The sequence below is a fragment of the Lissotriton helveticus genome, chromosome 6, assembly GCF_964261635.1.
Source record: "Lissotriton helveticus chromosome 6, aLisHel1.1, whole genome shotgun sequence".
Classification (NCBI taxonomy): Eukaryota; Metazoa; Chordata; class Amphibia; order Caudata; family Salamandridae; genus Lissotriton; species Lissotriton helveticus.
The window spans coordinates 1,419,573,693-1,419,596,135 of record NC_136067.1 but is presented as its reverse complement, the minus strand read 5'-3'; the positions used below and the strand labels follow the sequence as shown (position 1 = coordinate 1,419,596,135).

At 45.1% G+C, this 22,443-nt stretch overlaps 1 protein-coding gene across 2 annotated transcripts in view; it reads right to left on the bottom strand.

The window, feature by feature from the left end:
* Window positions 1-22,443, bottom strand: part of ADGB (androglobin) — a 1,448,570-nt gene that overhangs the window by 937,417 nt on the left and 488,710 nt on the right. For both annotated transcript variants that reach the window (XM_078649209.1, XM_078649210.1), the window contains exon 12: window positions 903-993. In XM_078649209.1, coding sequence (XP_078505335.1) covers window positions 903-993 — 91 coding nt within the window. The remainder of the gene's footprint in view (window positions 1-902; window positions 994-22,443) is intronic.

The following is a 22,443-nucleotide window of genomic DNA, read 5'->3' as shown; positions in this document are numbered from 1 at the left end:
CCATCCGACCGCTCTCCCCTCACAAACCGCACATCCATAGCCCTTCCTTTGCACCGGGTGAATCCTCACTCCCTGTCCCTGCTGGAGAACCCTGGCTCACTGAGACACCGTGTATATAAAGAAATAAAACAACAGTATATAACCTCTGTTGTGGACCTCGATCCTTTCAGCAGTTAACAGTTTATAATAAATATTTAAAATTAGTTTACATTTATAAAGTTTTATTATGTATGTTTCATATTTTTCAAAAGAATAATACACTTTAATAATTTTCCCTATACTTTCCCAAAGGAAGATCGCCACTTAGGGGGCTGAGATCTTCACTTATTTGTGAAGATTACTAGTAGTAAGTTTACACTCATAAATCCGGTTGTAGGAGGTTTTGTGGTGGAGACAGTCAAGCCTACAATTAGTGTAAATCTACACTCAGAGATGGTGAACAGCAAAAAAGTGTAGATTTAGACCGAGATGCAATAGTAGATTTACACAAGTAAATTTACACATGTAAATAACATTTGTGAATAGGACCCTAAGTGAGAAACACTTAGCAAAGTCCTTATCTTTTTAGACAATAATGTGCATGTTGGGATTCTTAAGTCCGCATTCACAATGAGCAAAACCTACAAGTCCTAGAATGCAAAGAGCTTGTAGTAGAATTATGTATCCATGACTGACTGAAAGTGTCGCATGTGACACTGGGCTATTTGATAGCAAGTCATGATCCCATTAAAGAAACAAATTCCCTTAATGAAACGATATTTAACATAATATTAAAACATTGTACCCTAGTGATAACACGAGAAAAACATTGTCATCCATATTCTGGATGACTTCCAGATAATAAGTAAAAATGCACACACTGTTCTAATTTTAATAACAACATAATAATAAATGGTACTTACAGTTCACACGGTAAAGCGATTGATTCCATTTTAAAATGCAGGAAGGGGGTGGAAATCTCAAGAAACCGATCTTCTTTCTCCTCTTTCCACACTGTAGAGAAGTAAAATCAAGAAAAATGAATAGCATTGATACCATCGAGTGAACAGCAAGCACAAAAAGTGTGTGAAGATAAAGCAAAATTATTATGAGTAAAGAAGCTTTCTTTAGCGGATTTCTTGCCTCTCTTCTTCGGTCCCAAAACATTTCATTTTATTCACCTTATGCCAGCAAAAACTCATGAAAATCATTTATCACCCAAGTCAAAGGGGACATGCTTTATTGTTTGTATGCCTTATCAAACATCCCACTGAACACTGCCTGCTCCTAACATATGAAAAGAAAACTTTTAATTTTTCTCTTTTAAATGCAACCTGTTTTTCTTTAAGGGTTCAAAAAGAAGAAATTATTGCTGTATTTAAAAGCAATCGTGGGCATGGTAATCTGCTGACCCCAGCAGGCCACCATCTCCATGATTTTAGCAATTCCTAATGGGTCCCAAATTCCAGAATAACATCCCTCCGACCATCCTACCCTAAAGGAACAATGCAGTGGTGGACCTTACTTCTCAGGCTCTGAAACTTGCTACCCGCATGAGTAAAAATTATCCTGTGTATGCTTTCCATATTGCAGTATTTGCTGGGTGAGGTGTGGAATACACTCCGTTCCTGCTTTTCGAACAGACCGGACCAGCTGGAGAGCCAGATCGAGCGGAAGGCGGGAGCGGGAGCGGCGGGTGTTGAGAGACCCGCTCCGTTGACCCGCTCCGTTGGAGAAAAACGCCGAAAAAAAACCGCAGTGAAGCCCCCACCGCCCACACACCAGATCCCGTGCAGATCCCATGCATCAGGGACCCGCTCCGGCCGGCCTGTCAGCAGTTGCGTGTTGCCGCGAGTTGCCGCATTCCCACCGATTGTTGTTTGCCGAGGGAGATTGCGGAGGTGGAAAGTGGAAGGGGAGCAGCGCGGAAGACTCCAAGGACCGTCGCCTCCGCTACAGCTACAGGGTTGAGGTCAGCAGTTTCTGCCGCTTCGAGTCTCCCGCGACAGTGCAGCGACAGCCCAGCCCTGGGGAGGGGAGAGTAGAGTGCAGCTGGGTGCTCGATCGGCCAAAACTGAACGGGCGGGGCTGAATGTGGAGAGTCCCCCCCCCCCAGAGTGCCCCTGAGTCCCCCAGAGCGCCCAAACTATCTAAGGCAGTGGCAGGAGCCGCGTGTAGCAGTGTGTTGCCTCCAACAGGGGAGGACTAAAGGACATTGTCAGCTCCTGTCCCAGTGCCAGCGTCAATGCCAGAGCCCGACCCCACCCTCCCAACTTACAAGCAAAGCCAGGAGCCAGGGGCCAGGAGCCACCAGGGGTGGCACGGGGCAGCCGGCAGCTGCAGCCGATTGAGAGCAATAAGCTGAAGGCGGTAAGCAGTGGGAGGTGGAGGATGGTCTGCAGTGTGAGGCAGTGTGGGGGGCAGCTTCACCACTAAGTAGAGCTTCCCCGGCATTGTTGCTCTGGAGCCTTGGAGCCTGAGGTCCTAACGGAGTGTGGGGCCTTGAGTGTTGTGGGGGGGTTTAGCTCCTCATCAGGCTCCCCTTACCGTGATGACCAACAGCTATAGCCTCGCTACTGCTTTAGCCGCTTAGCCGCTTGACAGCCCCCTGTGTTTTTTTTCTGTACGAATACAGCCTGAAACCAAGAAAAGTAATCTGGTAAAGCAGCTCATACGAGTAAACAAGAAAAGCAAACACTAGCAGATCTACGAAGGTAGTGAAAACAGAGTGATGAGATCGGGAAGAGTGAGACATTCCCCCATTAGGAAAATTAAGATCGATAAGCAGAACAACAAGAAAAAAAAACAAGGTGCAAATCAAGAAGGCAGCGATATCAAGCAAAAAAGCCCTATAATATCACCAACAATGACAATGCTCAGAAACACAGAGGAAGGTACCAAAAGAAAGCCAGCTCTGAGCGATAGATTGCTATTTCTCAAAGACCCCAGAGCAGCAATTTACTCCACAACAGCGGAGATCCCTGGCCTTATGACTCCGCTAGCCCCCCAGCCGCTATCTCCTATATGGAAGGGGAAACCGAAGGAACAAATAGAAGCGGGGTCTAAATCAAACTGTTCCATTAAACAATGGCTATTGCAAAAAAACAGCAAAAAAAAGGACAAGTCTGGCACCACGCCCGCAGATAAGATGGAGTTGACCAACAACACCAGCACAACTATGCCACAAAAAGAGGATATTTGCCTGTGCTTGGCTATTCCTTATACCGACATGTTAAAAAAGGAGGGTTGCATATACAATATCAATGACGATTGTCTTGAACAAATGAATTATCTGAATCAAACAACAGGATCAATAATCTTGGACCAAAGGGCACTAAACTACAGGGAAAAATCCCAATCTCCGACTCCAACCTGCAAATTATCCCAAGGAGACCAAACATTGTCTACCCCGAAGCCAATAACAAATAATACTAGAACAACAAGACTTCAGACAGTCGCTCAGGTCCATCAGGTAGACCAAGACGGCCATGAAGGCACTGTCCCTTCTTGTCTTATGGGAAAAACGTCAAAAATGTTACCAATATCCAAAGACCACTTGCAAATATTGGCTACTGAAACACTTTTTCAAAAGGGCAGAAGTCACAATGCTACCATTCTAAATAAAATGGCACCCCAGGAAAATAAAATTATTTAAAGAAACTTAAATAAAAATCACAGCAGGGAGCTTGATAATAACAGTTTTCAGTCAAATCAAGACTTAGAACAAAAACCAATCCAAGAATCGAAACTACAGGCACATCAAGGTGAGACGGCTCTTAACCAATGTGCTTTCTCGGAGACATCGAAATCATTATTGAATACATTAAAAACCACAATATCTGCGTTCAACATGCAAAGTGACAAAATGGACATTCAAATAGAACTTATGAACATCATAGCAACACAAATTGCAGGGATCAATACCAAACTGGAAAAAATGAATAATATGATCACAAGAGTCCAGACAAAATACTCCGCCCAGTGTGCATGTAGCCCAATAATAGACAAACTAAGCCTTCTCCCTACACTTCTTGAACAAATAATACTAATAAATAAATCTACATTGGGTGAGAAGGAACAAAAAAAGAAAGAAGGAGAACCAACACAAATTTAAAAAATCAACTCCCAAGCGCTCTCAACTCAAGACTCTCATAAGGAGGACGAAATGGACAATGAGGAAAGAACAAATAATAATGAGCCTAAAATAACACGAAAACAAAAAAAACGTGGCAGGAAAGCACGTAATAAAATGTTCAAGCAATCAGAGCAGTTAACACCAAAGACCTATCCAATGTTTACCTTACAAAAAACGGGCAATATAACTTCAGTCTCCGCTAACTTCCCAGTCGATTCACCAGCAAGTATCACCGATTCCGAATTGGCAGACAAGAAGATTCAAGCTGACAGAAAGGGAGAAAACAAATATAGGCCGAAGGGAAATAAAAAGGCAACCCGAGCAGAGAACTCTATCGGAAAACAACAAGCAACTATACTCAAGGTCGTCACAGAATCGATCAAAAGCAACACATGCTCTGACACCATCAAAGAAGACAGGAGGACTCAAGAGCACCTAGGCCCCATGATCAGCAGTCTAACATCCACGAACTTCACCGAGGCAAAAGGGCACGGACACCAAGTTGCCAATAACCAAAGTCAACATAAAAAAACAGAAACAGACCCTTGCATTACGGATCATTCTGAAAAGGACTGGAACGAGCTAACAAAGGTCAACCACAAGCACGAAACTATAATCACGGGGCCTTAAAAGTACAGCAACTGCATGATAGACAGTCGCAAAGAGAAACCCCCTGAGGTCAATGAGCTTGACCTTGCTGAATCCCCAACATTGCCCAAACAGCGGAGGATCTTCCAACAGAAGCCGGAAGTGGTGTTTGCCCAAAAAAACACGGCTCAGGAGGCAGAATTAGTCCTCAGTGCAGGATATAGGGTGGACGATCTACAGACTATAAGTCCCTCTATGGATGACAAGATCCAACATCTAAATATAAAAGTTGAAATAAAAGAAGCCAAAAAGCAAATTATAGTGGAAAACAGAGTGAAAAACAAGTCTGACGACCCAACTTCTCATACAGGACACTGCCACGATCCAACCAAACGACAACTATTGCTAATTCCCGAATATGATTCAAAAGGGAGTCATGATATATTAAACAGGGGGAATATACTGAAATTAACAGCAAATATCCCCCTGTTGAAATATTTGACCTAACAAATTTATTGGCAGTAGAATTTATAAGAATGGATCATCTAAAAAATAAGGAGCAAACGGAAGAGGACGCTCAGCAAATTATGAATGCAAAGGCCCAATTTGAAGCTTGGGGAATTAAATTGTTAAATCTAGTACCATCACACTATCCTGGCCCTTTAAATAACATCCCTAATTCCAGCAAAGGCAAGGGCCAAAAAGGCAAAGATACCTCGCAGCCCAACCAAACAATCCTTAAAAATGCAATTGGTAGCAGCCTCTCGACAAATCTGAAAAGGGAGTGGCAGAATGATCAGGTTTACGGATTGAATGTGGCCAAGGACAACTGGGGATGGTTGCCAGGAGTGCTAAATTCGACTTCACGCCATTGACCCCCAGCAAAGATCCTAGAAGCCCATCAGGAAAATATACAAATACTGTCATGGAATATCGCAGGGGCAAAAAAATGGCTGGAGAATGGGTCTTATCCAAAAAAATGGGTAAATTATGATATAATGGCCCTGAAGGAAACTTGGGCTCAAGAAGATCTTCCTTTACCAAACTACATTCAGTATACAGTCCCAGCCACCAAAAATAAAACCTTTTGTCGCCCAAAGGGAGGCCTGGCAGTGTATATATCAGTGGAGCTAAAAATTGAAAGCGAACAGATGACCCCTGCAGGTCCTAACATCCAATTAATGAAATTATTGGTTGGGACAAGCAGCAGATTTAAAACCATCTTGCTTATAAATTCATATGCTCACCCAACCTCCAGGAAAAAAATGGCCCATAACAAACAACTAATTGCTACCATTGCAAGTATCAGGAGTACATTTCCCCTATGGGATTTAATACTCACAGGCGACTTCAATTTGAACCTAATTCATACCCCGGATGAGGAAGAACCCTTAATATTTGACAACATATTTTGGAATATACCAGACCAATACCAACTAATAAGGCAGAAGGCGGACAATGTAGGTCAGCGGTTGGTAAACCCCCTGGAATTCCTGGGGTTAAGAGTATTAAATGGCAGAACCCAGGACGATTTGCCACCCAATTATACCAATCATGGGAGTAAGTCACGATCAAGACTGGACTATACACTCATCTCAGTCTCACTTATGCCATTCCTCTCCCATTTTTCAATAGAATTTACAACTCGGAGTGATCACTCGTATCAGCTGATCCATTTTGGATTAAATCTTATTAAACATTGGGTGAATCCAACAGTTAAAGGTAGTATTCACTCGGTCGACTTGAAAAGACTAAAATGGTCAAACGATACAATTAAAATCCAACAGCATGAAATTAAAAAGAAGCCAATTGAAAGCATAGCCGGGTGTCATAATAAAATTCAAGCATGGGAAAATTTTACAACAGACATAACATCTTTAATATCGACTGTTCAAAAACAGACAAACAATTATGGCCATCAAAATCCTAGAGGTAGCAGACTAACGGTAGAACTACGAGTCTTAAAACGAAAACTGAGAAAATTCATTAGGAGGCTAAAAAAAACAGCTCCTGACTTAGCTGCCTGGGACAGTGTAAGGCAGCTAAGAAAAGCCTATAAAAAAGAAATCTGGGAAAGTAAAAGAAAAAGCAACGATAAATTTTGGGCCGAACTTATCTGCAGCTCAAAAAAATCGAATTCTAAGCAGTTCTGGTTAATTATACATAAGTTGCAGAGGCCAGTGAATGCACTAACATCAAATATACAAGAATCAGAGTGGGTGCAATTTTTATCGACAAGGTTCTCAGAAACACTATCCCAACAAACATCTGTGCGAAATAGTCAAGATCGAGATATGGGTGAGAGTAAATATAAGGTGGCTAATGAAATGACCTGCCCAGTAGACGATGGATCTCCCCATAACAAAGAACAACTAGCTGTTGATACTACTCTTCTGGAGGCCACTGCTACACGGATTGCGGAAAAAACCTTCTTGCTCACTGCAAACGACGGGGTGAGACGAATAATTAAGAAAGCCAGAAACGACGGCGCGCCAGGTCCAAATGGATTACCCCAAGCTGTCTTTAAACATGATATCTCATTCTGGGGGATCCACCTAACCAACCTATATCTAGAAGTTGAGCAATTAAACAACATACCAGTAAACTGGCAAGGCTCGATCCTGACCCCTATTTTCAAAGGAGGAGAAAGAGATAACCCAGCACACTACAGGTTGATAGCCTTGCTGGACGTTGAGGCCAAATATTATGCTACCTTGGTGCTAGAAGATCTTAAGGAATGGTCTGACAACCTTAACCTCATCCCGGCCAACCAGACAGGCTTCAAGCAAGGTCTTGGGACAACGACAAACATTCTAGGTCTAACTATAATGGTAAATAAGTATAAGCAGAGGAAACTACATCTTTACCTCTGCTTTATTGACCTAAAAGCAGCATTTGACAGTGTCGATCGCCACCTGTTGTGGAAAAAGCTGCGTGCATGGGATATCCCTGAGAAGCTATTAAAAAGCATACTGCTATTTTACTCAAACACCTGGCTAAGGATTAAGATAGGCGACGGGTCCAGGCTATCAAGGAAACTTACAACCACTAGAGGCCTCAAACAAGGGTGCGTCTTGGCCCCCCACCTTTTTAACTTGTTTTTATCTGACCTCTCTCCAAGACTGAATTGTATCAACTCTCATCCTCCGAAACTTGGCAAAATGAGGCTTTCCCACCTCGCCTATGCGACGACGTGGTACTGATGAGCCAAACCAAGATCGGCCTCCAAAGAAGTCTTAACGAAATGTCATCCTACATTGAACTAAACAACCTTGAAATAAACATTTCTTAGACAAAAACAATGGTGATTGGTAGTAAACAGAAAAGCAAACAGACAATTTGGCTTAACGGTAACCAACTTGAGGAGGTAAATAAATACAAGTACCTAGATCTTTACATCGACAACTCAAAAGACCTTAAGGAGCAAAAGCTGTACATGTCTCAGAGAGCTAGCACACTCACATTTGCCTTTAGCTTGCTGGCAAAAAATTTAAAAGGCCCTTCATTTAAACCTCTACTAGCCGTTATGAAGGCAAAGATTCTGCCAACCTTATCTTATGCAAGTGCAGCCTTTCATGGCGGAGATGGAGAGGTATTAAATAAATTAATGGTCTGCATCTACAAAAAAGTATTCCAGATTCAAAGATCTGCCTCCCCTGCACAGGTGCGCTTGGAATTCGGCCTAGTAAATGAAGAAATAGGCAGAATTTATTCAACATTGAAAACCTGGTATCGCCTGAAGCAAAACAAAGCTGCATCAGAAATAAATGAAGCACTTTGGTCAGAATTAAATGAGGATAAAACCTCTGCCTCAGGTCAATACCTGTATAAATCTCTTTCAATCACAGGCACAATGGACCTATGGGACAAAAATCTACCGTACCAATCTTTTAAGCAAGATGTAAACAAAGTTTTAAAAATTCATTCGTTAACTACGGACAAAAATAGTTTTAACTCGGTTGCATGCCTGAATGGTGTTAAATAACTATAAGTTACTCGGTCCAGCAGCATACTTGAGCGAAACATTTTCTACCACTGTAAAAAAGCAACTCCTGGTTCTTCGCTTCGGGTCACTACCGTCTCTGGCGGACCAGCCTGCCTGGGTGCATACAGGTATAAAATCATGTTGGCTGTGCAATTTCTACAAAAAAGACTTTATCCATATAATTTGCACATGCAAGAATCTGCATAAAGAACGAGCAAGGATCCTAAAACCAAGCTTCAACGACAGAGGTATTAGATCCTGTAGAGCTGCCACAATGGCGTGTCTAAATCCTTCAGATGCTCCACTGAACGGCAGACTGATTAAATTTCTTATGGTATTTAACAAGCTTTGCTAATCATGGTATTATGGTCTTCCAGCAAGCATGGACCTGCTTTTAAACACTGACTTTCTGAAATATTACAAAGAGACAAAGAGACTGTATGTTTAATTCCTTTTTAACGTTCTTTTCTTCTTTCATTTTTTTTTCTTCTCGCTCTTCTTTTTTTTCTTACAACACTTGGTTTCTCTTTTTGCAATTGTCACTGTCTTAAATTGTTATGGTTTTAACTAACTAAACAATAAAGATATTATTATTATGTTTAGGGAGTAAAAATTATCCAAGTTGAACTGAAACTCAGGAAATGGAAAAGCACTTAGCTTTTCCCAAATAGATGATTTTCATGAAAGAAAAATCTAAAAAGAGGTTTTTATTTTGGGCCTATTCTAGCCAGTCCGTTTCATTCTCAGCAATAAGACTGCATCAAATGGAGAATTTTCAAACTTTGTGTAAGATACTTTTAATCAACATTTTTTCATCCACCTTCCAGTCTTCAAATTCACAGTTCACCAACCAAAGACCAGAAATTGCATGAAAGTCAAACATACTGCACAAGATAATTCCGGCCAGGTTTACAAAGCTCTTTTGCTATAGCAACCCACGTGATTTGCAAAACCACAGGGTTTATGAAAAAACCCCAGCTTTTAGGTATGTTTTAATCCCAGTTTATGAGTCCTTTTTAATATCTATATGGCCCCTCTGGCGGCGGTGGCGGAGGCTTTTGGTGCCCAGGTCATATCCTACGCTGACGACACCCAGCTCCTGTTCACGTGCAGGAAGGGAGAGGCGTTTGATGGGGCAAAGATCAGGGACTGCCTTGGTTCCGTTTTTGCGTGGTTCCAACGGCATAGCCTAAAATGCAACTCAGACAAGTCTGAGTTGCTTTTTTTTGGCTGTGCTCCGGACCCATGCTGGAAATCCTGGTGGCCTCAGGACATGTTTCCTCCCGGCTCGGGTATCAATGCAGGCCAAAAATCTTGGTGTGGTCTGCGATGTAGATCTGTCCTTTAGATCTCAGATCAATGCATTATCAGGGAAATGCTTCAGCATCCTGAGAATGCTCAGAAACTTTTTACCGATGTAATCACCGCAATATAAGAGAATTGTAGTGCAGGCATTAGTTGGATCACGTTTTGATTATGCTAATGTCCTGTATGTAGGTCTGCCGAAATACCTGCTGGCAAGATTGCAGATAGTCCAGAACTCTGCTGCAAGGGCAATCTTTGGCCTCCCACGCAGAGCCAGAGCTTCTAGTTTGCTTAAGGAGTTACATTGGCTCCCGATCTCTAAAAGAGTTATTTTAAAAACTCTGACTTTGGCCTTCAAGGCCCTGCATTCTGTAGGCCCTGCGTACATCAAAAAGAGATTGGCCTTTTATGCTCCAAGGAGGATGCTGCGATCGGCTTCATCAGCCACGATTGTGATCCCGTCCATCAAACGTGTCCGGATGGGTGGTCGGTCCTTCCGCTATCTAGCGGCCCTCCATTGGAATGGGCTTCCGATCTCTTTGCGGAAAGCCAATAGTCTCTTTACCTTTAGAAAGGAGCTAAAGACGTGGCTCTTTTCTGCGTGATCGTCCCGACTACCTGAGTTGCTGAATGGATACACCGGTCTCTGATCTCTTTGCAAAAGCGCCGGGACACCCGTCGGGTAGCCGTGCGCTATAAAAGAGTATGCACATAACATAACATAACATAACATAACAAGAAAAGCCTTTAAGGCTCGCAAAATGGGGATGGCAACCCATACAGATGTGCAATTAGGAAAGAATGTGAAAGTGGCATCCCCTTCACATAGAAATTCAGTATGGTATATATCAATTATTTGTGATAGCAGTTGTGGTCGCAAACCATTCATCACTTACTAACAACTCCAAGGAGGTGGTAACTGATTTGCAAAGGGGAAAGGTTAACCTTGAGACACTTCCCCTTTATGAATGTTGTCAGGTGACCTTAGGGAGCGCAGGCAGTGTACCAAAGGATCACATGAAGCCAATACCCTGGGGTCACAAATATCAACTTGCCTAATTAATATTCATTTGGCTGTCCATTCTACGAACCCAGAGAGGGAAGATTTCACGTAGAATTACCTTTATCTAAACTTAATATGGTAACATCGTCAGTGGTGAAAGGTTACTGTAGGAAGGTAGATCCCTGACTATGGTTGCCCCCAACTTTTTGCCTGGTGTTTTGCTGGTTTTCTGACTTAGTTGACCTGGGGCCCTGCTATTCAGGACCCCAGGCCTACTGCTCTCTCTGTAAAATGGATTCCATGTACCTTAGGTACATATCTAATTGGATACTGAGTCACCTTATCAGTCCCTGTACAGTGTACCTTAGGTACCCAGGGCATAGGTGTACCCAGGGCCTACCAGGGGCTGCAGCATGTATTATGCCACCCCTGGCTGGCCATCCAAATCTGACACAACTGGCTGCTTGACAGCTGGGGCAAGGTGGTGTAATCACCCTTTGCTTTAGATATAGTATACCTATATCTAACCCTAAAAATGGACACACAGATCTCCTATCAGTCACTCCTATGGCAGGCCTTAACAATCCTGAAGGCAGAGTGCTTGGAATCGTGTGAGATGGTGCTCTGGCATGAGCTGAGCCTGTCTGCGGCTTTCGGGATCCATCCCTTAGCCGTTTCCATGATGTCGCATACCATATACTCTTAAGTGCATTATAATCCTCGCGGTTATATGCCAACTCTGGTATCGCTTTATCAAAACATGTCGAGTAAGGTGTCATACGAGTTGGAATACTAACCCCTCGCCAATTCTGGCGACGGGGTTAGCATTCCACCCTTCTAGAGGGACACGACATGTATGTAACCCCTAACCCCGGTTAAAGTCAAACAGAGCCTCAGCTCCACAAAATGGATGCTGCCACCGAGACACAAGTCTGCCCTCCTGCTGCTGGGAGTCCTCCCAGAGCAGGAGATAAGGACAAAGGGTTTCCTGCCAGGGGCGGTGCCAGCACCGTCCCAGACAGGATTTTGTGTATCCTAGGTAGGCAGGGCTTCAGAGGAAGGTGACTGCAAGTGGCACCCCGGTGCTCACTATGCATAGGCCGGCTTGAACCAGTTCCAGGGACACTCCAGACCCTGAGCTGGGGAAAAGCCCGCCAAGGAAGTGGGTGTAACCACCCCCCTCCTGGTCCCACCCATAGGGCAGGACTTAGTCGCGTGCCAGCCCCCTTTTCTCAGATAAAGGTAGGAGCAGGCCCCCTTCCAAATTAGATCATCTTTGGAATCAAGACACGACTTTCTACGAAAGGACTTCAAGATTTCCTTCTTCAAGATTCTCCCTTGTGGCTAAGGAGTAGTCACCCTGCATCCGCAGGCACCATCGCAAGAACACTGCGGTCTGCTGTAAGTCCTTCCTCCGGAATCCGACTGCCCAGCTCGACAAGACCCGGCTTCCCTGGCACCTCCGACCTCTACTCACCTCTACAGCCAAGCTGAGAACCGTGAGTGCGACGAGACCTCAAGGGACCGACTATTGCCAAGACTGCACGACTTCTGCACAGCAAGCCCGCCGAGTAAATTCCTGGTGAGTGCTTTGGGGTCCGAGAAGCCCCGACCCTGAGCAGCTCCAGCACCGAAGATCAGCCCCCCAGCATCTCCACGATCGGCGTGGGGCCCTTCTGCTTTTTGCTGCTCACCGCGTTGTTTGGCTACTAGCCCGCTGGCTTGTGGCCTTCTGAACGACGCCCGACGACATCACTGCTGCTGGTCTGGTTGCTCCAGACTGGCCCTTGCTCCCTTCCAGAAGAAGAGCACCCTGGACCCTCCTGGTCCACTCAAGACGCCATTTTGAATCCACCGCGTGGGCTTGAATTAGCCAAGGCTTTGTTGCCCAATCCTGGGTTCTTCGACGCCGACAGCTTCATCCATCGTGGGACAGCTCGCCTCTCCATCCTGGTCGCCGACAACGCCTCCTGGTCCGTGAGATCTGCCGAGCCAGCGTCGCCCACTCACCTAGTCAAGGTGACTACCATCCGGTGCCCTCCTGGTGCCCACTTAATCACTGGCTAGTGATTCAAGAACTTGGTCCCCTCTGCTTTCAGGTTTCTTCTTCCCTGATCCAGGCTTGGATCCCTTCGAACTTTTCTTCACTGGCCGCCTGCCAGCAACTTCTTCTTCAGGCTCCTGGTTCGTCTACGAGGATTCCTGACGTCTTTTGAGACCTATGCAGCTGCAGCCCCTGGGCTAGGTAACTGCGGCATTTCGGTGCCCCAGCATAGCCTCACTATCCAAGGGTCAGGATCCACTGTCGTTTTCTCCCTACCAGGTCGGGTTCGCCCGTGAACACTAACTTTAGCGTTACTAGCTTCCATAGACTTTGTCCCGCATCCCGCGTGAGAGTGCACACTCTGCACCCGAGTCCCCTAGGTCTCCTAGAAGTAATCTAACGATTCCCTAGTCAAGTCCTAGCGATTCCAAAGCCTATTAGTACTGTACTTACCTGCTAGTAATTTCGCATTCCACTTTTAAAGTATATGGTTTTTCGTGCCCCTCGGGCATTTGTGTATACCGTGCTAACTTAAGTATTTTCGTAAGAGTTTTGTTGTGTGCCTAGCACCCTGTCCTCATAAAGAGTACAGGGTTGTTGTGATTCTAATAAATACATTGTTTATTTTCATAACACTTGTGTGGTGTCCTTTCACTGGGTGTTCAAGGGGTAATGTGATGGTAAAACAGCTGGCTTAACACGCCCTCTAGAGTCTTAGCCTTAGACTGCTCGTATCCATGCTACTAGGATAGCTGGTCTATAAGGTTGACTTACAACCAATCATTAATAAGGGTTGTTTGGACTGATATATAGTGATCACTAGAATAGTGAACACTGCACATCAGGCCAACTTCTCACATTGGTGAGCAGCGGTTGGGATTTGAGCTTGCTGTTGTTTTACCACACATATCCTAAGAATATCTTGTGAAAGATCACATAAGTACTAAAGGTACATATAACTTAGCTTAGAATACTCTGAGTTCTACTGAACCAGCTGTTGTAGCTCCTAGGGCCTAGCACACCCTAAACTACAACTCTAGCAAGGGATCAGTAGGCAAACATATAGTGTAGGTAAGTGCACCACTTACACCTCACTAGAAAAGCATGTCTAACCATGGAGAGTCCACTGAGACTCCCCTGGTAAGTGTTGACCCTCCACAGGTCACTTCAAGATATGCAGCTCTCAGTTTCCAGGAGATGAGACAAGTCTGTACCTCCAGGAAACTGAAGCAGGGGTCTAACCCCACCATTCCCTTTCTGATAGGTCTCTTAGAGACATATGATGCCAGAAAGATTTCTCAGTTACATGGGAACATGCCAGCCTTAGAGGGAACCTCTGGGGATCCAGACCTCCCCAACACTGCTACAGAAGTTGAGGAGGAGGATCAAGAGGAGCTCTCTGGGGATGAGGTAGACAAAGGTCTTGAGGTAGTCAGAAGGCTAACCAGGGCCAACTTAGACTTACTTGGGCTAGGATCTGGGGGACCCCCAGTACTAACCCGAAGTGGGCCTAACCTTGGAGTTAGGAGAGATAGATCTCCTTCTAGGGACTCCATTAGATCTCTGCACTCTAATGCCTCTTCTCAGGGGAGAAGGAACTCTCCCCAGAGGAGATTGACTTCCCCTCAGAGAAGAGAGCATGAAGCAAGGATGAGACAAGCTAGACTGAGGATTGAAAGGGAAGAACTTGCCCTGGCCAAAGAAAAGCTTGCATTTGCTAGAGAGCAGCAGATGAGTGGGTTAGCTCCCACTGGTGGCAGCAATCTCCCAAGAGATAGAGAGAAGGGTTTAGATACTAAACACCTGACTAAAATAGTGCCCCCCTTTAAACAAGGGGATGACATCCAGAAATGGATGGCTGCTTTGGAGAGGGCCTGCACTGTACAGTGCATCCCCCAAAGTCAGTGGGCAACTATACTGTGGCTCTCCTTTGATGGTAAAGGTAGAGACAAGCTCCTCACTACAAGAGTGGAGGATGCTAATGATTACCAGGTCCTGAAAAATGCACTGGTTGATGGGTTTGGCTTAACCACTGAGCAGTACAGGTTGCTGTTCAGAGACACCCAGAAAACTCAGTCTCAGGACTGGTCTGACTTTGTTGATTGTGCCACTAAGGCTTTGGAAGGCTGGCTACTGGGTAGCAAGGTTACTGACTTCACAGGATTGTATAATCTTATTATGAGAGAGCAAGTCTTAAATAATTGTCAGAACCAGTTATTACACCAGCACCTGGTAGACTCTGATCTGACCTCTCCACAAGAATTGGGTAAGAGGGCAGACAAATGGGTCAGAACCAGGATTAGGCCCAAGAACCAAGGTGGTGACCAGAAAAAGGAATCAACCAAGCCTCAAGAGAAGGGTGGGAATAAATCTGCAGATCAAACCACATCAGGGCCCCAAAAATCCTCTGAGGGGGGTGGGTCCCAGAATCCTTCTAATAACCAAAAGAAACCTTATTGTTATCCCTGTAAACAGGTGGGTCATTTGAAAACTGACAGCAGTTGCCCAAAGAATAACAATAAGGAGAACATACCCCCAAGTAACATTCCCAAACCTCCTGTTACTACTAGTAGTAATCCCCCAGGTGGTGGGAGTACCCCCAAGAATTTTGGTGCATTTACTTTGGGAGTTCCTGGGGACTCTGGCCTAACCAGGTCCCCAAACTTAGATACTCTTGTCTGTGAGACTGGCATGGGGTTTGCCAACTTCACAACTTGTCCCAACACTTTGGGCAAGTACAGACAGGAGCCCCTCATCAATGGTATAAAAGTTGAGGCCTATAGAGACACAGGGGCTAGCATCACTATGGTGACTGAGAGTCTAGTCCCCTCAAGGCAACTTTTACCTGGTGCCACATACCAGGTGACCAATATTGATGGAGTACAGAGAGATCATCCCATGGCAGTGGTCAATCTCAGCTGGGGAGGTGTCACTGGCCACAAGAGAGTGGCAGTGTCACCAAACTTGCCTGTAGATTGCCTACTGGGGAATGATTTAGAGCTCTCAGCCTGGGCTGAAGTAGAGCAAGAAACCCATTTTAGAATGGTAAACATCCATGGTAAGGTTAGTGGGGCAGTGATAGCCACAGCCCCAGTCCAAGATATCCTCCCTGAACAAGTCAGGAGGGCTGTGCCAGTCACAGCCCAATCTCAGACAACTTCCTTCCCAGAACAGGTTGTCAAGGCTGTGATGGTCACAGCCCACACCCAAACTGAGCCCCCTCCTGAAAAGGTTGGGAGAGTTGTGATGGCCACAGCTCAAACTCAGACAGATGATAGTGTTGTGAAGCCTGAAACTATGGATCACTCCACTCAGACAGAGAGTATTGAGGAGAAAGAGAAATCTCCCTCCCACCAGACTTTAGGAAAGGATCAGCCTCCTCAGGGAGCTGATCTGACCCCTTGTGAAGAAACTGCCACAGAGGTAGTCCGGCCTAGCCTGGCAGAACCCCTGATGTCAGTGGACCCTTCCAAGGTGGGACCCAGTCTGGAGCAGGTAACCTGCCCCTCTCTACCCTGCCTCAGCCAGCCCAGGGCTGTAGAGGTCAGGGAGGCCAGTGTTGGACCCCAAAGGGCCCCCTGTTCAAAAGAATCCCCCAATCAGCAGATTAAGGGCACTGAAGCTAGTAATCCTAGCCAAGTGAAAATAAAACCAACTCCTGAGGGATCCCCCTTAAATTTAGTTAGGGACCTCCCACAGATGGACACTGATGGGCACAGCCAAACCTGGGACCCCAGGGCCCCAAACCTGACCTGTCCCTCCAGTAAGCCAAACAGAGGGACCCAACCTCCAGCTGTAGGTAGCCAGAGGTTGACCCTGAGAGCCCAAAACAACTCAGTCTTGGAAAGAAAGGCCTCTATGGTGGAAAATGATTGGAGGAAGCTGAGCCCAAAACTAGTGGAGCCTCACTTCAGTACTCCATTTCAGCACCAGCCTTTTACTTTGTCAAAACACTCCACAGGTAGAGATTCCCTATGGTGGAGACCCTCAGATACCCTTAGGGTGAGGGATTGCTTAGTGGACCATGACATAGGGGGTAACCATGCCAGTGCTGGTACTTCCTTATATGGCCACTCAGGCAATATAGGCTTACCTGGCAAGGATAGCCTTATCTCCTTTCGTTTGGGGGGGGGGGTTATGTAGGAAGGTAGATCCCTGACTATGGTTGCCCCCAACTTTTTGCCTGGTGTTTTGCTGGTTTTCTGACTTAGTTGACCTGGGGCCCTGCTATTCAGGACCCCAGGCCTACTGCTCTCTCTGTAAAATGGATTCCATGTACCTTAGGTACATATCTAATTGGATACTGAGTCACCTTATCAGTCCCTGTACAGTGTACCTTAGGTACCCAGGGCATAGGTGTACCCAGGGCCTACCAGGGGCTGCAGCATGTATTATGCCACCCCTGGCTGGCCATCCAAATCTGACACAACTGGCTGCTTGACAGCTGGGGCAAGGTGGTGTAATCACCCTTTGCTTTAGATATAGTATACCTATATCTAACCCTAAAAATGGACACACAGATCTCCTATCAGTCACTCCTATGGCAGGCCTTAACAATCCTGAAGGCAGAGTGCTTGGAATCGTGTGAGATGGTGCTCTGGCATGAGCTGAGCCTGTCTGCGGCTTTCGGGATCCATCCCTTAGCCGTTTCCATGATGTCGCATACCATATACTCTTAAGTGCATTATAATCCTCGCGGTTATATGCCAACTCTGGTATCGCTTTATCAAAACATGTCGAGTAAGGTGTCATACGAGTTGGAATACTAACCCCTCGCCAATTCTGGCGACGGGGTTAGCATTCCACCCTTCTAGAGGGACACGACATGTATGTAACCCCTAACCCCGGTTAAAGTCAAACAGAGCCTCAGCTCCACAAAATGGATGCTGCCACCGAGACACAAGTCTGCCCTCCTGCTGCTGGGAGTCCTCCCAGAGCAGGAGATAAGGACAAAGGGTTTCCTGCCAGGGGCGGTGCCAGCACCGTCCCAGACAGGATTTTGTGTATCCTAGGTAGGCAGGGCTTCAGAGGAAGGTGACTGCAAGTGGCACCCCGGTGCTCACTATGCATAGGCCGGCTTGAACCAGTTCCAGGGACACTCCAGACCCTGAGCTGGGGAAAAGCCCGCCAAGGAAGTGGGTGTAACCACCCCCCTCCTGGACCCACCCATAGGGCAGGAATTAGTCGCGTGCCAGCCCCCTTTTCTCAGATAAAGGTAGGAGCAGGCCCCCTTCCAAATTAGATCATCTTTGGAATCAAGACACGACTTTCTACGAAAGGACTTCAAGATTTCCTTCTTCAAGATTCTCCCTTGTGGCTAAGGAGTAGTCACCCTGCATCCGCAGGCACCATCGCAAGAACACTGCGGTCTGCTGTAAGTCCTTCCTCCGGAATCCGACTGCCCAGCTCGACAAGACCCGGCTTCCCTGGCACCTCCGACCTCTACTCACCTCTACAGCCAAGCTGAGAACCGTGAGTGCGACGAGACCTCAAGGGACCGACTATTGCCAAGACTGCACGACTTCTGCACAGCAAGCCCGCCGAGTAATTTCCTGGTGAGTGCTTTGGGGTCCGAGAAGCCCCGACCCTGAGCAGCTCCAGCACCGAAGATCAGCCCCCCAGCATCTCCACGATCGGCGTGGGGCCCTTCTGCTTTTTGCTGCTCACCGCGTTGTTTGGCTACTAGCCCGCTGGCTTGTGGCCTTCTGAACGACGCCCGACGACATCACTGCTGCTGGTCTGGTTGCTCCAGACTGGCCCTTGCTCCCTTCCAGAAGAGGAGCACCCTGGACCCTCCTGGTCCACTCAAGACGCCATTTTGAATCCACCGCGTGGGCTTGAATTAGCCAAGGCTTTGTTGCCCAATACTGGGTTCTTCGACGCCGACAGCTTCATCCATCGTGGGACAGCTCGCCTCTCCATCCTGGTCGCCGACAACGCCTCCTGGTCCGTGAGATCTGCCGAGCCAGCGTCGCCCACTCACCTAGTCGAGGTGACTACCATCCGGTGCCCTCCTGGTGCCCACTTAATCACTGGCTAGTGATTCAAGAACTTGGTCCCCTCTGCTTTCAGGTTTCTTCTTCCCTGATCCAGGCTTGGATCCCTTCGAACTTTTCTTCACTGGCCGCCTGCCAGCAACTTCTTCTTCAGGCTCCTGGTTCGTCTACGAGGATTCCCGACGTCTTTTGAGACCTATGCAGCTGCAGCCCCTGGGGCTAGGTAACTTCGGCATTTCGGTGCCCCAGCATAGCCTCACTATCCAAGGGTCAGGATCCACTGTCGTTTTCTCCCTACCAGGTCGGGTTCGCCCGTGAACACTAACTTTAGCGTTACTAGCTTCCATAGACTTTGTCCCGCATCCCGCGTGAGAGTGCACACTCTGCACCCGAGTCCCCTAGGTCTCCTAGAAGTAATCTAACGATTCCCTAGTCAAGTCCTAGCGATTCCAAAGCCTATTAGTACTGTACTTACCTGCTAGTAATTTCGCATTCCACTTTTAAAGTATATGGTTTTTCCTGCCCCTCGGGCATTTGTGTATACCGTGCTAACTTAAGTATTTTCGTAAGAGTTTTGTTGTGTGCCTAGCACCCTGTCCTCATAAAGAGTACAGGGTTGTTGTGATTCTAATAAATACATTGTTTATTGTCATAACACTTGTGTGGTGTCCTTTCACTGGGTGTTCAAGGGGTAATGTGATGGTAAAACAGCTGGCTTAACACGCCCTCTAGAGTCTTAGCCTTAGACTGCTCGTATCCATGCTACTAGGATAGCTGGTCTATAAGGTTGACTTACAACCAATCATCAATAAGGGTTGTTTGGACTGATATATAGTGATCACTAGAATAGTGAACACTGCACATCAGGCCAACTTCTCACAGTTACCATCTAGTTGGGTAAATGATTAGGACTACACGGAAACCAGCACAGGTATTCATCTTTCAAAAATTGTAACAGATCAGGAAGTGTGTTTTCTCTTGAATAAAAGTGGTGAGGGAGTGTGGTAAAACTACCAATTTTATGAGGGCGAAATGCACATTCAACGTAGCAAATGCAACCAATAAATTAATCTCGTTGGGAGCACTAGTCTCTAACTTGATATGTCTCTCGGCCTGTCATGGTGAAGTAGAACAGAAGCCTTAAAGATTGGCTTCTTAATCATTCAGAACTGCGTGCTTCTGCAAAACATTCACTGATGAGAGGTAACTAAAAGCTACACATAAACCCCATCAGACATAAAACATCCCTTTGAGAAAATACCCTCACTTGCTTGGTCACCCCCATTTTTGCTGTGGAATTTTATTGATGGGTTTTAGAGTCTGCACCCTGGGGCACTGCTCTGTATGGACCGGTGGATGTGCTCTGACCCCTGAACCATCGAGAAATTGGTTAGTCCCTGATTGGTGTATTTAACTGTGCTACAAGGCCATAATATATTATGTAGAAATTGCACCCAGGGCATTGAAAGTTAAATATAACCCGTGGACTGCAACACAGTTGTATGACGTAACGATGCATCCCATAACAACACGGTCTTAACAACACATTAGTCTTTACAACGCATGTCTTTACCACAAAAAGTTTTACTACACATACAGCTTTACCACGCATGACTTTGCAACGCAAATGTAAGTATTTCGCAGGTAAGTATAAAGCCTATATATATATATATATATATATATATATATATATATATATATATAAATGTGTTCATACAAATATATATGTAGATACATCTATATACATATCTATATATATGTATTAATTGCCTTATTGATCCTTGCCACCCAAATACCCTTACCCACACTAAAAATTAAAACTATCCTTGCATCCAAATATTACTACCCACCCTAAACCCTAAAAATACCCTTGCTACCAAAATATGCCTACCCACCCTAAACCTTAAAAATACCCTTGCCACCGAAAAACCTTTACCCATCCTATACCCTAAAAACGCCCATGCCACCCAAATATATTTCCACACCCTAAAGCCTACAAAATACCCTTGCCACTCAAATACCCTTACCCATCCTCAAAGCTAAAAATACCCTTGCCACCCAAATACCCTTATCCACTTTAAACCATAAAAATACCATTTCCACTCAAATACTCTAAACTCTAAAAACCTACTCTAAATCCTAAAAATACCCTTGCCATCCAAATACAGTTAACCAAGCTAAAGCCTAAAAATACCTTTGCCACACAAATATCCCTATCCACCCCAAACCCTACAAATACGCTTGCTACCCAAATATCCTTACACACCATAAACCCTAAAAATACCCTTGCCACCTAAATACCCCAACCCACCCTAAACCCAATATCTTTGGCGCCGTTTGACAAATCTTTGTGATTCAATTCAAATCAGTTTTATTAAAGTTTTGGAACTCTAATGAGGGCCACTTAAAAAGATATATCCCATAAAATACAATAAAAACATATAGGAATACAGAATGACAAGGTGGTCAGAGAACAAAATGTTTCAACATATAGCAGTATCAAATAATAGAATTTAGAATTTAGCAGTCAACATGAGGAAACAGCAGTATCAAGGGATAGCATTTCAAATTTAGCAGCCTACAATGAAAATGCGGATCATATCATAAATTGTGGAAGTAACAAATAGGTAGCAGCCAGGACACCATAGAGCACCATCATGGATCAAAATTTACAATTAGCAGCAGAAAAAGAGAGAACAGGACATATCCAGAAATATGCAGATGACATGTAGAAAGCAACCGGTTCATGTGCAAATTTACAAATTAAAAAATTAAAAATTAGATGAACACAGGGCCTTTAGAGTAGAAGACACAATAGTGTGAAATACCTTCAAAATTAGGAGAAGATAAAACATCTACATAGAAGGTCAACGATTCAGAAATTAAATCCCACTTGGGAAATATACAGTTAAAAATTATACATAAATTCCTTAAAAAAGTTAACCAATTTTTCGCATACTGCTTAATTTTTGGGAATAAAAAGAAAATTGCGAGCAGAACTACATCTTTAATACCATTTTGTAAAAACATTGGCCTAAGCCAGCAACGGCGATGTAAGGCTAGTGCCGGACAAACAAACAAAACATGATCCATGTTCTGGATACTCAGTTCACAAAAATTACACTTTTTTCCATTTTTCGGATTCTGAGACCAGTGTGCTGTTAGATCATTTAGAGGTAAAAGATTCAATCTAAATAAGGAGAACCAGCATCTTGTTGCATAATCTAAGTTCCAAGTTGGATATTTCTGAGGCAGTTTCGGGGAAGTCGTTTTTGCTATTATCTTAAGTCTCTCTTTAGTCTTACAGAACACAATATCTCTATTAAAGCTGATCATACCACTTACGTTTTTTACAAAGGATTTGAATTCTAATAGTGGGAAGGATATCACGGATTCCTCCTGAACACA